General features: G+C 40.1%; 1 protein-coding gene across 4 annotated transcripts; it reads left to right on the forward strand.

The window, feature by feature from the left end:
* Nucleotides 1-4044: 4044 nt before the first annotated feature.
* Nucleotides 4045-12318, forward strand: LOC125890712 (lysosomal membrane ascorbate-dependent ferrireductase CYB561A3). Of its 4 annotated transcripts, none has more exons than XM_049579478.1 (7): nt 4045-4077; nt 4765-4909; nt 7569-7773; nt 11214-11422; nt 11573-11727; nt 11811-11967; nt 12067-12318. In XM_049579478.1, exons 2-7 carry the CDS (start codon nt 4772-4774, stop codon nt 12091-12093), a joined length of 891 nt encoding a protein of 296 aa, XP_049435435.1. In that variant the 5' UTR covers nt 4045-4077; nt 4765-4771; the 3' UTR covers nt 12094-12318. The 4 variants fall into 4 exon arrangements, with proteins under 4 accessions (XP_049435435.1, XP_049435434.1, XP_049435437.1 ...); XM_049579477.1 differs by having other exon boundaries at nt 4064-4178; XM_049579480.1 differs by lacking the exon at nt 4045-4077 and having other exon boundaries at nt 4898-5031.
* The last annotated feature ends 1366 nt before the right edge of the window (nt 12319-13684 follow it).

The raw sequence follows: 13684 nt of genomic DNA on the forward strand, positions 1-13684 counted from the left end.
TGATTGAAGCTGGATCACTGCAGCCCATTGATTGGTTAAGAGAGAATCGACACTCTAGCAGTGCAGAGCAGAGCATCTATTGAGAAGCGTGGCAAGTTGTGGCTTGTTTGGGAAGTTATGTGACTGCTGCTCCTATGGTGACAAGTTTCATACATTAGTTAACTATAACTATAAAATGACGGCTCTTTTGCATGACATGTTTTAGTGATGATTGGATCTTCAAGTGCTTAAAAAAATGTAAATGAATTTCAACCCGATTACGTGAACTGCATCTATTTCTGCTCTACAGTCCAGCCTGCTCTATTTTGTTCCAAAAATGTAGCACTCCGTGGAGGATCAACAAGGTGCAGGCATTCCTCTGCATTGTCGGCGAGGAGGAACAGCTATTACTATCCTGTGTGTGGTGGAAACATAAAACATATCTATGGTTTAGGTACATGCCTGTATGGGTTACTTAGGGTTCTAAGGTAGCTACTATAACAAAAGTGTTTGGTGGAAACAGTTTTTTTCTCTTAGGGTGGTGACCTTTCTGACCTGTATTTCTGAAAAATCTGCTAGCGTGCAAGTCAGCAGTTGACATGGAAAAAAAACCAATTTGAATATGTAAATTTTGTATATAAGATATGCTAATCATAAACTTAGATCGGAGCATGATTCACACAGGAAAAGAATCAAAACCAAGAGGTTTCAGAATCCACCCACCTGCATTAGCTCTACACTAAATGTTCAAGCATCCGGCTCATCAATGTATTGTAAAGTCATGACATCTGTGGTTTTGAGTGACATGTCAGAAACTACTGACTTTGGTTTATGACTACTTGCCAACCTCATTCAGCCTTAGCTGAACTTTGTTTCAAGTGTTAAATGCTGGCATTCTAGCTGAAAGATGGTGAAAGAGATACATTTACCACTTCATTTTAATATTTATATTATACCTACTGAACATGAGCATATTAAGATTGTCCTTGTTTGCATGCTGATGTTTGCATTTAGCATTTATCTTAAGGGTTGTATCCAGGTGCAGCCTCACAGAGCCACTAGCATGGTTGTAAAATGTTGATCTTGTTTTATCATTCATTTTTTGTGAGCTCTGAAACTTAGCTTTCCAGAGACTGGAGACTTGACACCAAGCCTGTAGTTCACCAAGTTCTGCATCTGTGGCTTCAGAAGACAGCGAGGGGAGAAACCACCGCAGGACTGTAAGGATGAGACTAAGTCCATGCCATGCCAGAATCCAAGGAGTAAAGGAAATATAGCACATTAACTTAGATGTCCCTAACAAAAGCCTGGAGCTGTCCCACTGTGTCACACAGCCAACTCTGCCCACTCAACTCCACAGTCCTCATCCTCAACACTGCTGCTGTGGCCTGTTGCAGTGAGGGGGGACTGGGCGAAGCGTTTGAACAGATCACTTCAAGGAGACTGCCAGAGGATCTGAGAGACTTTGATAATATAAGGCAGGGACTTGCATCCACTGACAGCTTGATTCTTGTCTGTTTTAGAGACCTGAGCTGGAGGACGCAGGCTCAGGCCCTCTGTTTGGGAGATATTTTGATGCACCTTTCCTGAACTATATGGCAGCCCATTTCTGCCAGTGTGATGAAAAAAAGATCCTACAAGTCAGATTGCTTAAAAATGATAACTTAGTTTCTAAAAATAGGGACTTAGTGTCTCTGCAATAATGACTTATTATCTCAAATATCATGGCTTAGTAGCTTGATATTAATACATCTGTATCACAACATAATGACAAACTTATAAAATGATACTTAGTGTCCCAAAATAATGATTTAGAATCTAAAAAATGAGTTAGTATTGTAAAAAAAAAAATGCCTGAGGATAACGACATAATATGAAACTTTCTCAAAATCATGACTTAATTTCAAAAATAATGTCTTAGTATTTTTGAGTCATTATTTTTGAGATTTCTTTTGAGCTACTAAGTTAGTGTTTCAAAAAAGTCTCATTATAATGACTCGCAGGACTATGTTTTTGTTTTCATCACATGAGCAAAAATGGGCTTCCATCAACGTGGCTTTTCGGAGAACTGATATTTTTCTTATTCCCGCCAAAACATCACATGATTCAACCTGCACTGAAATGGAAAGCAAATTGTGGTTAATATGAAAAAAGCATGCACTTACTTTCTGCACGCTCCTTTGCAGCAGAATGTGGTTAAGGGCAAGCTCGCCATTATGTGTATATATGCCATCATCTGTATTGCACTTCAGCTAATTCAAGCTCAACACAGCATAGACCATTTGCTGCAACAGAGTCTGCACAAACCAGGATATATCTGAAATCAAAGTCCATGCAGCACATACCTGGGACTATGCATGGTGTGTGCATTACTTGTGACTGTGAAGCAATCAGATGTGCTGCAGAATATGGGAATTACAGGAATTATGCATACCTGGTACATTTGACTTTGGTGATCAAAGGTATACGCATTGTTGCACAAAAGGTCTGAGAGGTGCTCCCATGGTGTTATTATTGTGGTTTTCTTATTGTTATACTTTTGTACTTTTCCTGTGCAGTGTGCAAGATTTATGGGATTTAGTGGCATCTAGTGGTGAAAATGGCAAATTGCAACCAGCTGAAACTTCATTTTTATAGAAGCTCTTTGGATGTATAAAACCAGGTTGTTGGCCACCCACTTGAGTTAGCATGCTGTTTTAATTGCACATACATACAAATATAAATGTCTAAACTTTTCTCAATATGGAGATGCTACACCTTGCTAGCCCGGTTTAGTTCATTTTACTAAAACCATAAGCACCGGAGAAGACTTTAATTCATACAGATTTACCAGCATAGCAAAAAAAAAAAAAAAACAAGTGGTGACTCCCTTCCTCTGAAGTGGTCATAAAGTCAGAATATGTCACCATTCCTTGATTACCCAGTAAGTTATCTATATTTCTTTTGTCTGCAAAGGCCCACCGATCAAAAGAATTACAAGTGTTTTTCATAAAAATGAATCAAAGTTATGAATATTGTTCTAACAGGATAAAGTGGTGTTGCATTGGTATGCTGGGTGCCATTATCCCTGGGTGCCGTAAAATAGAGAGTAACAGTAACATCAAAGATAACAGGGTCAGTAGAGCAATAGCTGATTTTCATAATGCTATCATATACATATATACATCCAGTATACTGTACATGTATACCAGCAAACCTGGATTACTAACTGAGAATACGTGTATAATACATACTTAAAATACAGTACATACATGCAGTATACACATATCTCACGTATGAACTACTTGTAACAGCATAGCCTTTTTTATGACCAAAAACACTTCAGCATACAAGTTTATAGCTGACAGCTTATTAGGAGACACTGGGAGCAGCATATAAACCCATTCGAATTCATAAAGCAAACTACTACACAGCAGAGCAAATAAGATACTGACTAACACTGCCTCCAGGTGGAGCTGGAAGACAACAGATCTTTACAGGTCAGCCATCTTGCAGCCATGATAGCCCCCTTCCCTCTGCAGGGTCCCTTTTAGATGTTCACACATACAGTCTACGTAATCACAGCCAACTGTCACACTACCTGCGAGGCAAAGTAGTTATGAGTAATTTCATCAGTATTAGTAATTTCATATGTTTATACAACCCCAGACTTGTTTACTGACTATAAAGTTTATGGCTTTATTGCTGTATTATTTAATTATTTCCCGTGTTTTATTGTTTGTGTTAATATAACGTGTGTGTGTGTGTGTGTGTGTGTGTGTGTGTGTGTGTGTGTGTGTGTGTGTGTTAGATTCTATTTTCATTTTCCCTGCTGAGTCTTATTGCTTTAAGTACTGCGACGAATTTATTTCCCCTGGTTGATCAATAAAGTTTTAACATCCCATTTTATCACGGAGGCTGCCTGTTCAGAGCTGAAGAAAACAGCGTCAGAAGAACTGGAGGGCAAAGCAGTAAATTACACAGCGCGGGACTTTTAATTATTCCATTTAATTGCATGGAATCATGATGGGATGGTGTGGAGCGCTGCCGGGTACGCTGGCGACAAATAAAACCGCATTTCCCACAAGGCCTTGCGCTGTCAATAAGGAAATGGGATAGGTAAGACTCGCTTCCTGATAACGAAAGATAAAACCCGTGCACGCAGCTTATATTCTTGATATTTTTTGTTTTCGTCCTTTTAAATGTGGAGTGTAAACGAGGTGCACGACTATACGCTTTATTTTTCGAATTATTGAGACGTTTTGTGTATGCTAGTAGATACAGTAGTAAGATAGGTAACTTGGGACGTTCATTATTCAAGACTTTAACCGCTAAATATGCTAATATGTCGCCCTGTTTACGGAGAAAAGACGCACAATAAATTAGCATAGGTTACTTGAGGAATATATTAGACACACATTACTTTGCTATGATTAAAAATGTTGACAGTTTATAAATAAATTGCCAAGTAGGACTAAAGCTGAAACATTTCGCTAAATAGATAAAAAAAAAAAAAGAAGTCGAATACACCTGATAGTGACGTATTGCGTCATGAGTGTGTCCCCTCGCCAGAAAGCTATTGCCTTTTTCCACTGACGTTTTATATGTTTTTATTACACCACTAACTTTCTCACATTTGGAAAATCAGCAGAAAGTTTTCACTCCACTGTAATTTGAAGACACACCTTATATTCTGTGTGTTTGTTTATTAGAAGAGGATAATGTGTTTTTGTTGTTGGCTGGATGCTTCTGGTTACCCTCCACCGTCACTGATGACTGTGTCCTTCTCCTACATCGTATTTATAGGCAGCAGATGCAGCAGGCTGGCTCCTCGTCCTCCAGCTGTGCCTCCACCTCTGACTGCTTCCCCCTCAGCCACCGCAATACAGCAGAATGTGGAAGTGAGACTTCAACTGAGGCAGTGAAACACGAAGTGAGAGCCAACAACACCGTGAGTATGAGTTAAAGAATAACCAGTGAAAATCACGAGGTAGAGCAATGACTTCTACATCATGAGAGCTTAAGTTCAGTATTGTAGAGCAAGAAGTGGTGTCAGTGGCAGCTGGGGACAAGGTAAGGTGTGTGACTCTGGTGCATATTTCTGATAATCACATATTAAGCTTATGATAAAGTTGTTGAGCTTGATGTGATGCTAAAATGAATAGTGGAAGTTAACGGTTAGAAGAAATTATTGACAATGATTCAGCCGCTTCTATTGCAATTTAGTATTTTTCCACCAGACAAATTGAGGCTGTTTAAAGGAATTTAAGTTAATTTTCACATGCTTTTATATTCAGTTTTTTTATTTAGTTTGCTTTCAGTTATGGCAGTTAGCTGCTGCATTTATGCACTGTTACTGAAAAAGGATGAGCGACTAGGGATTACCACTGATTTAGTGTGTAAGCTTTAAACTGAGCTAGAGGGGATGAAAAGTGAAAGCGTTGTGGGGTTTTTTTACATTTAGGAGCCTTATTGCCATTTCCATCCACCTCTTTTAATGTGCGTTTTCAGTTTCCACATGAAAAAACCTGAGTGGAAACAGCAAAATTTCTGAAATATCACAAAAAAGTTTAATGCTTGGGGAAAGTGGACAAGTTGATGCATCAGTAAAAGGTAAATGTGACAAAGTGCAATGGAAACAGATTCATGACATACCGTCAGACCAATGCAAGCTCTCCTCACTGTCTCTGGGTGGCTGTTAACAGTAGACTGTATAAAATGATGGCGCTTACATTGTGGGGTGGCTGTGGCTCAGAGGTAGAGTGGGCTGTCCACCAGTTGAAAGGTTTAATCCCTGGCTCCTCTGGTCTGTATGTCGAAGCATCCTTAGGCAAGATACTGAACCCTAAACAGCTCCTGATGGCTGTTCCATTGGTGTGTGAGTGAGTGAATGGTTACTGAGTAAAAGGTGGCACCATGTACGGTAGCCCCGGCCACCTCTCTGTGAATGTGTGTATGAATGGGTGAATCTGACATGTAGTGTAAAAAGCACCTTGAGTGGTCGGCAGACTAGAAAAGCGCATTTATCATTTACATTACGAAGTCTTGGATGCAGCATTTCAACAGTTGCCATCTTGGTTTTTTGGAGCCAGAAGTGATCATACTTAGAATACCTCGCAAGCAGCCTGTAACTCAGTGGGCCCTGCCCTTAAATATGCATAACTTTAAGCCGTAATAAAATGTCAAGGGGTGAGTCACATAAAAATGCAGCCCTCTACAGTTGTCAAGAATGAAGAAATTAGCTTCAGAGACCAAAACCATTTTTTGAACCAGGCTCTAAACATTTTTGTTTTTGCTGTAAAGTAGGGCATTTTAACATGGGGGTCTGGGGGAATGACTTGCCTTTGGGAGCCAACTCAAGTGGCCAGTCAATGAATTGCTGTTTTTGGCACTTTCGCGTTGGTTTCAATTTTCAGCCCCAGAGGTTGCTGCTTGCTTTTAACACACTTATGCACACAGATCTTACCAGAACTCTTCCAAGAGCACAGAGCTGTAATATTAGTTGTTCAAAACTCCCCACTGGGCTCTCACTTATTACACATCCATTCATTTACTTTATTTGGGGTTTAGCTTGTGCTCTTTTAATCATATCATCCTTCTGAGTCCTCTTCTGCACGCCTCTGACTGGAGAATTAGCGCCAACTACTGCTTATCTCAGTGAACCCACTGCCAATATTTGCATAACAGTAACTGATGCAATTTGACTAACATTTGCACTACATTTGGATGGTAACCTAACTATTGTTTCAACATAATTTCAGTGACTGTGCTTCAGTTGTTGGGTTTTCCTCCATGTGAAACACAAATTTAATTGAATTTTCAGATAATCTGAAAAAGAAAATGCAAATTTATGTGATTTTCCTTCCACTGCTGTTCTGCAAATATTGGGAGTTGGTTCATTGAAATAAACAGTAGGTGGCGCTAATTCTCCAGTCAGAAGGCATGACGTAATTAAAAGTCAGCCAGTAAAACCTCAAACAAAGGACATGTAATAAAAACACTGGAAAACAGCAGCTGTGTGCTTTTGGAAGAGTTCTGGTTACAGCTCAGTGTGCATACGTAAGCGTGTTCAATGCCATCCAGGGCCGACAAAGACAGCTTGTAGTGGCCTATGCCGTTAAAGTACGTCATCATTCATTCGCTGAATCTGTTTCCATTGCACTTAGTTGCATTTACTTTTTATCGAAACACCAACTTTTCCACCTCCCCAAAGCAGAAACATTATAATGCGAAATGTTTAAGATTTTTGCAAGATTCTGGCATTTCCACTCAGGATTTTTTTATGCACAAACTGAAAATGGACATAAAAGACGATGCATAGAAAGGCGCCTTGTGTGTATTTAGAATCAGCCATATACTAAAATATAATGGTTGTAATGCTATTAAACATTGGCTTCATGTGACCCAAGTGTCTAGAAAACCTTATGAACAGTTAGCCGAGTCCTTATCTAGACATCAAGACATCCTTTGACCTGCACATGACCAAATTACTGGTTACTAGGCAGTGACTCACTCGTGTTGGCAATCAGTAACATGACATTCTGTCTGTCCTACCTGTTCACTGTCCTGCCACCCTGTGTGTTCTGATTTTGTACCTTTTACTGTTTCAGCCTACAGAACCCTCCAGAATGTCAGCCGTCCTGAGATTCTACGTGTGCTACCTGTTGTGCCTGGGCCTGGGCCTAGCCTGCATAGTGTGCGTGTGCGTGTGGAATAGCCAATGGCGTGGCGGTTTTGCCTGGGACGGTTCGTCCCTGCAGTTCAATTGGCACCCCGTCCTGATGGTAACAGGTCTGGTTGTGCTATACGGCATTGGTGAGTGCCTTTTCAGTTTTAGATCAAACGGTTTCATTTCTGTTTCTCACTTCTTTTTTTCCTCTTGTCACAGTCAGACTGCATCAAGATAATTACACATTACAGGTTTCATAGAGACCGAGCATATAATTTAATGCATCATTTCAGTAGAGTAAATGTGAGGTAATGTCCACAGTGACTGTTTTGCTTTAAGTACCACACCTCAGTGATTGCAGTCAGTTTTTTCTTATATAAAGTAAAGTTTGATCAAATAAAAGAAGGTGCCTTTCACCAATGAACTGGAATGTATCTATACCATGGTAGCCTACATGATATACTGGATATACAGTCAATTCAAGGTAGGAACTTTGCTGCCTAACTGAGCATATAAGTCTGTGGGAAAACAACTATTTGGTCATTAAGGCATGTGGTTATTCCTCACCTTTTCATGTGTGATAAATTCTGTGTATCATGATGACTGTAAAATGCACATGTACTGTAGGGTATCCCCTCTGGACATAAAATAGTATGAAAGGTTTGTCAAAATTTGAGGCAGCAGTGATAATGAATGTCAGTGAATAAGTGTGAAATGTATTGCATGCTCAACATGTCATAATGTTCCACGTGTTAACATTTGTGAAAATATTTGACAACGTTGTAACGTTTTCACATTACAAGCAAATGTGACCAAAATCTGATTTTTTATTTTTTTCAGAGCAGTTTAGACATAGAAATCTGTATTTTTCCTATCAGATCTGTGACACTTTCATATGTGATCCTAAATCCCATACATATCCGATCACTGGCCATGCAACCACTGTGAGAACAGTGTCTTTCATACATCTATGGTTTTTCCACGTCATACTTCACTGTGCAGGTGCAGGTCACTCACCACACAGTGTATGAGCGGTCTGCTGAAACTACAAAAGGCTGCTGTAGATGTACCGCTGCTGCAGTAGGCTGCCTCAGTCCCCAACCAGTAGAGCCTGACTGCCAGACACTTTTTGAAGGAGACAGCTTACCTTCGTGCCGTAACAGCGATGTTGTGAGGCAGCAACAGAGATATTGAAATGTAGCCCTGGACATCCTAAAGTTTTGGAGAAACTGCTCTTCAGTGAAACCCTGCACATCGCAGCCCCACCACTCGAATACCTCTCAAACAACCACTCTCTCTCCACAGAACTACTAGCAATAGCTGCTAATAGAGCTATAGCTTTTGTTTTCCTTCATCTTCTCAGCCTCACGTTATTGTTCCAGCAGCTCATAATTCCAAAGCCTCAGTAAAAATGTCCCATTAGACTGAAAGCCCATTTTACATCAGCCACTTATCCCAAAAACTAGCACACATTACTCTGAAATTAGGTCCTTTCTTACTAACTAATCATTATGTAGAATGACAAAGGTCCAGTGTCCTCACTCTGCATAATAATTAGCTATGTGCTTCTTTTTAGGAGAGTGCCCTCAGAGGGTGCTTTGGAATAAAGGGCAGTCCTCTCCTCATTATGTGACGAAGCGTTATCCTACCTTTGTAGCAAATATTTTGGGAGACCAGGAAATATTCAGCTTGCTTTGCCTTGGGGCTGCTTTGACAAAATGAAAAGAGGCCAGGGGCCAGTTAATAAACAAATATTAATAAGTAATATACCCATAATTAGCCATGACATCTGTGGGGGGATCAGAGGGATCCTCCTCTTGCATCCTTTTTTTAATAAAACAAGCTTGATGATTTTTTAATGCACTCTGGCACCTTAATTACATTCAAAATCCAAAAAACCCAGTTGCAAGTAATTTATTTGTAAATTAGAAAGTGGTCACCCATTTCCACCCACCCTGCAGGCCTGCCAGGACACGATGAGTTTCACTGTCATACTATGATCATATGAGTGAGTATCAGACACACCATTTAGCTTTTTCCTTTCACACTGTGACATACTCTTCCCTTGCGTGATATGACATAATGAGAGGTTTGATATTTGATTAAATACGAAGTCGATGAACCTCATTAACCACCATTAGATTATTATTGTTTGAAGCAGTGGTTCCCACCTTGGGGCTCAGGACCCCCACAGAGGGTTGCAAGATAAATCTACACAGGAGGCGCAGTGTGAGCAGCATGTTAGTAGAGCAGCAGCTTCAGGCCTCTGTCTGTGTCTACACGTGAAACGTTCAGGCAGCGTAGGTCACCCGCATTTTTGCAGCACTAGAGCCCAACACAAAATCACTGCAGTTACACACGAAACAGAAGAAAGAAATCCTGAAGTACAAAAATATACTTGGAGTCATATAGCAGACATGCTATACAGAGTCTTGAGAGGGTTTCCTGAGCATAGAATAAGCATAAAAATTCTACACAAAATAGGTTCTTCTTTTTTAGACTTTTCTCTATACGATCTTTTTTCTTACAAAATCCTAATACTCTGATTTTTCCTCCTCAGGCCTCTAGAAAGTATTCAAATGAAACGTTCACTCCTCGGTTAAATTCTGCATAAATGATAGACACACATATGATCAGCAACACGAGACATTGCTTTATATACTGTGAAACTTCAATTAAAAGCCTAGTCCCAATTAAACCCCCTATTACTGACCCGGTGTAGCTTCATATTTTGACAAATAAAGGCCTGTCTCAATTAGAAGCCTAGTCTGGTTGCCAAGCAAGTAATTTCACAGACGTTCTTTGGATGTATAAAACCAGGTTGTTGGCTACCTACTGGAGCTAACGTTAGATAGCTGTATAGATCACACATTCAAATATAAATGTTTGAACTTTTGTCAATATCATCAGCCTGGTTAGATTCTCCACAATTCAAGCGTTCAGTTCATTTTACTGAAACCATGAGCACCAGAGAAGACCGTAATTCATTTTGATTTACCAGCATGACGAAAATACAAGTGAAGCGGTCATGAAGTTAGAATATGTGTCCGTTCTAAGTTACTCATCTTCCTTTAGTCTGTAAGCATCCACTGATCAAGAGAATCAAAACGGTTTTTCATAAAAAAGGATAAAGTTGGGAACCAGTGGTTGAATGCTTGTCAGTTGTGTTCACACTTATACTGATAACACTTGGGCTTCAGAAGTCTAACTGTATATACTAAAGGGGCATATTCACCTCATTTAGATTGTTGGGCATAGTTTATGTTTAACTTTTATTTGTCATTTCAACTTTAAATCCCTAGTGTAAATCAATCTCTAAAAATACCAGATCCTATGTTTCCCATCACGCAACTCAGTGGCATCTTTTGTTAGATTTTGTTGAGTTTATGCACAGACTGTCAAAAATGTGTCTTTAGGCCAAAGTTGAGAGAACCACAATGCATTTATAACCTGATGACATCATCATCATAACCCTAATGATATCTTAAGGGTTATTTTCTCAGTGCCCTCCAAAGCCACAGAAGACATTAACTGCAATGTACTAATGACATTTTAAATCTTTTCTGTTGTCATCTCCTCTCTGCAGGAGCTGTGGTATACCGCATCCCCCTGACCTGGGGTCAGAATAAACTCCCCTGGAAGCTGCTGCATGCTGCGCTGATGTTCATCGCCCTGATCCTGTCAATTGTGGGGCTTTGTGCTGTGTTTGATTTCCACAATGCTAAAAATACTCCCAACCTGTACTCCTTGCACAGCTGGATTGGAATCGCTGCTACAGCTCTTTTTGCCATACAGGTAAACGGCTTTATCTGCACAAACTGAATGGCTTTATTGAAGAGTGTAATACGTGTGGCATGAGTGTTTTTATTTTGACTTGTTCTGTGACATGATTGTTGTTCTGCTCACTGTGTCTGTCGCTGTCTTTCCCTACATCTGTCCATCCAGTGGGTGGTGGGTTTGGCTGGCTTCCTCCTGCCCTGGTCACCTGTATCACTACGTGCACTCCTGAAACCTATCCACGTGTGGATGGGAGGCAGCATACTGTGGCTCAGCATTGTTGCCTGCATCTCTGGAATCAACGAAAAACTCTTCTTTGTTCTGTGAGTGCCATATTTCTGCCTTTCTTTTTTTCTTATTTAAATATGAAATGCTAAAATTGACCTTTAAATGTGTTTTCCCACAGCAAAGGAGTTCAGCCATATGCTAGCCTTCCACCTGAGGCTGTGTTAGGAAATTTATTAGGAGTTTTGATCGTAGCCTTTGGCTTGGTCGCCCTCAAGATTTTATCCAACCATGAATGGCAGCGACCAGACGGCAGTTCTCAGGATCTGGCTTACACGGTGAGAATATCAGTGAGGCTGATATGCAATAAAAGAGATTAGAGGATTTATTTTTGAAAAAAGTATTTCACCATCATCCTTATCTACTCTCTCCCACAGCCACTGCTTCAAGAAGAAAATGAATGAAGGGAATTCCGAAAATGCTCACTGCATCAAATCCTTGCATGCAAAATCAGTTCAACCATCACAGATCACAATTCTGCATAACGGCCCATAAGTTCTCCGTTGAATGTACAAGCAGCTGCCTTAACAGTGTGAGAATTATCTATGTTTGTTGTGGGTGTAAGTATTTATTTGAAATTATATTTAAGTTTGCTTTTTTGCCAAAGAATAAAAAAATGAAATGTGTTTGATCAAAGTTGTGACATTTTTCTTTCACATTAACCTCTCCCATGGTGCAAAGTAGCTAGCTATTGGGAACCATGAGTTTTAGAATATTTAAAGGTATATATGCTAGATTTGTATTTCAAAAAAGGTAGTGACAAGGACTGTAAGCAGCCAAGAGAAGACTGAAAATCTTGGACGCAATGCTGGAGAAACCCACACATATGTCATGAATCTGGGGGTTGGCTTTTACTCACTTTTTCACTAGCTGACAATGCCTGCATAGAATGCCTTTAACACAGATACTGTATGAGCTCTTGAGGTGAATTAGAATCCTCCGTGCTCAAAAGATAACCAAAGCTGGTGTTGTTTCATAGTGTGAGTTTAAAGGTATACTATGCAGGAATTGTTGGTTACTGTTTGTAGACTAAATCACTAGTGAAAGTGAAAGGCAACTCCAGCTTTGTCTGCTTGGTGATTCACCTTGCTATATTTGTGTTGTTTTTGGCGCAGGTTTTCCATGGAAATCACAGACCCAGTTGCATTGTCACCTGGTTGCAACTTTTTTATAAAGTGCTGTGTCTGGGAGTGTCCTAAACACAGCAAAATAAGAGGGAATCTGGAGACCATGTTGTGATGGGATCAGTCCAGCTGTGATATAGCAATCCACCAAACAAATGTGGGCCAGGGGAGTAAATTAATGCCTCTGCCTCGGGCTCCCTTGCTTGGAACACACCCATGTTCAAACTCAGCCTTCATTTTCAGCTCAGCTACATACCTGTAAAGTTTAGTGACTGAATCTTGCACAGTTGTGACACTATTGCGTTAACAACGTCTAGACAGACGGACACATAAACACCTGGCAAAAGACTTAAAATGGCGTCTGTGGTAGTTTTCACTACAATAGGGGCCTCTCCCAAACCACCCCCTACACCCTCTCCCTATCCACTTACACTCTGTTTCACGAAGTGTCCGCTACATTAAGTGTCATCCCAAACCTGCACTGATGCCGACTTACTGACCATGTGCAACGTAGAACTGTGTCCGCCATGGAAGAAACTCAGTACAAGTAAAGATCCATGTGACTACCCTGAGGAATGTAACCTGTTCAAACTGAGTTGGACACTTGATATTGTCATACAGACCTTCTGCTACATTGTATGTAGGATCAAGTCTACGCCTCACTAGTCTCTATTAAACAGTGGTTATGTTTATTTTATAGTACAGTGTGACAGGAACTGTTGCAAAAGCAGGAGGAGGAGATGCTTACTAAAGTAAAAGGCAAGAAATGTCATGAGTGAATCTCAGGGATACATTTTATACACTTTTATGTATTATTTGTTTATTTATTGGTTTCTTTAGGCCTGTTTATTTACTTACAATTCATTGATTT

The sequence above is a fragment of the Epinephelus fuscoguttatus genome, linkage group LG6, assembly GCF_011397635.1.
Source record: "Epinephelus fuscoguttatus linkage group LG6, E.fuscoguttatus.final_Chr_v1".
NCBI lineage: Eukaryota > Metazoa > Chordata > Actinopteri > Perciformes > Serranidae > Epinephelus > Epinephelus fuscoguttatus.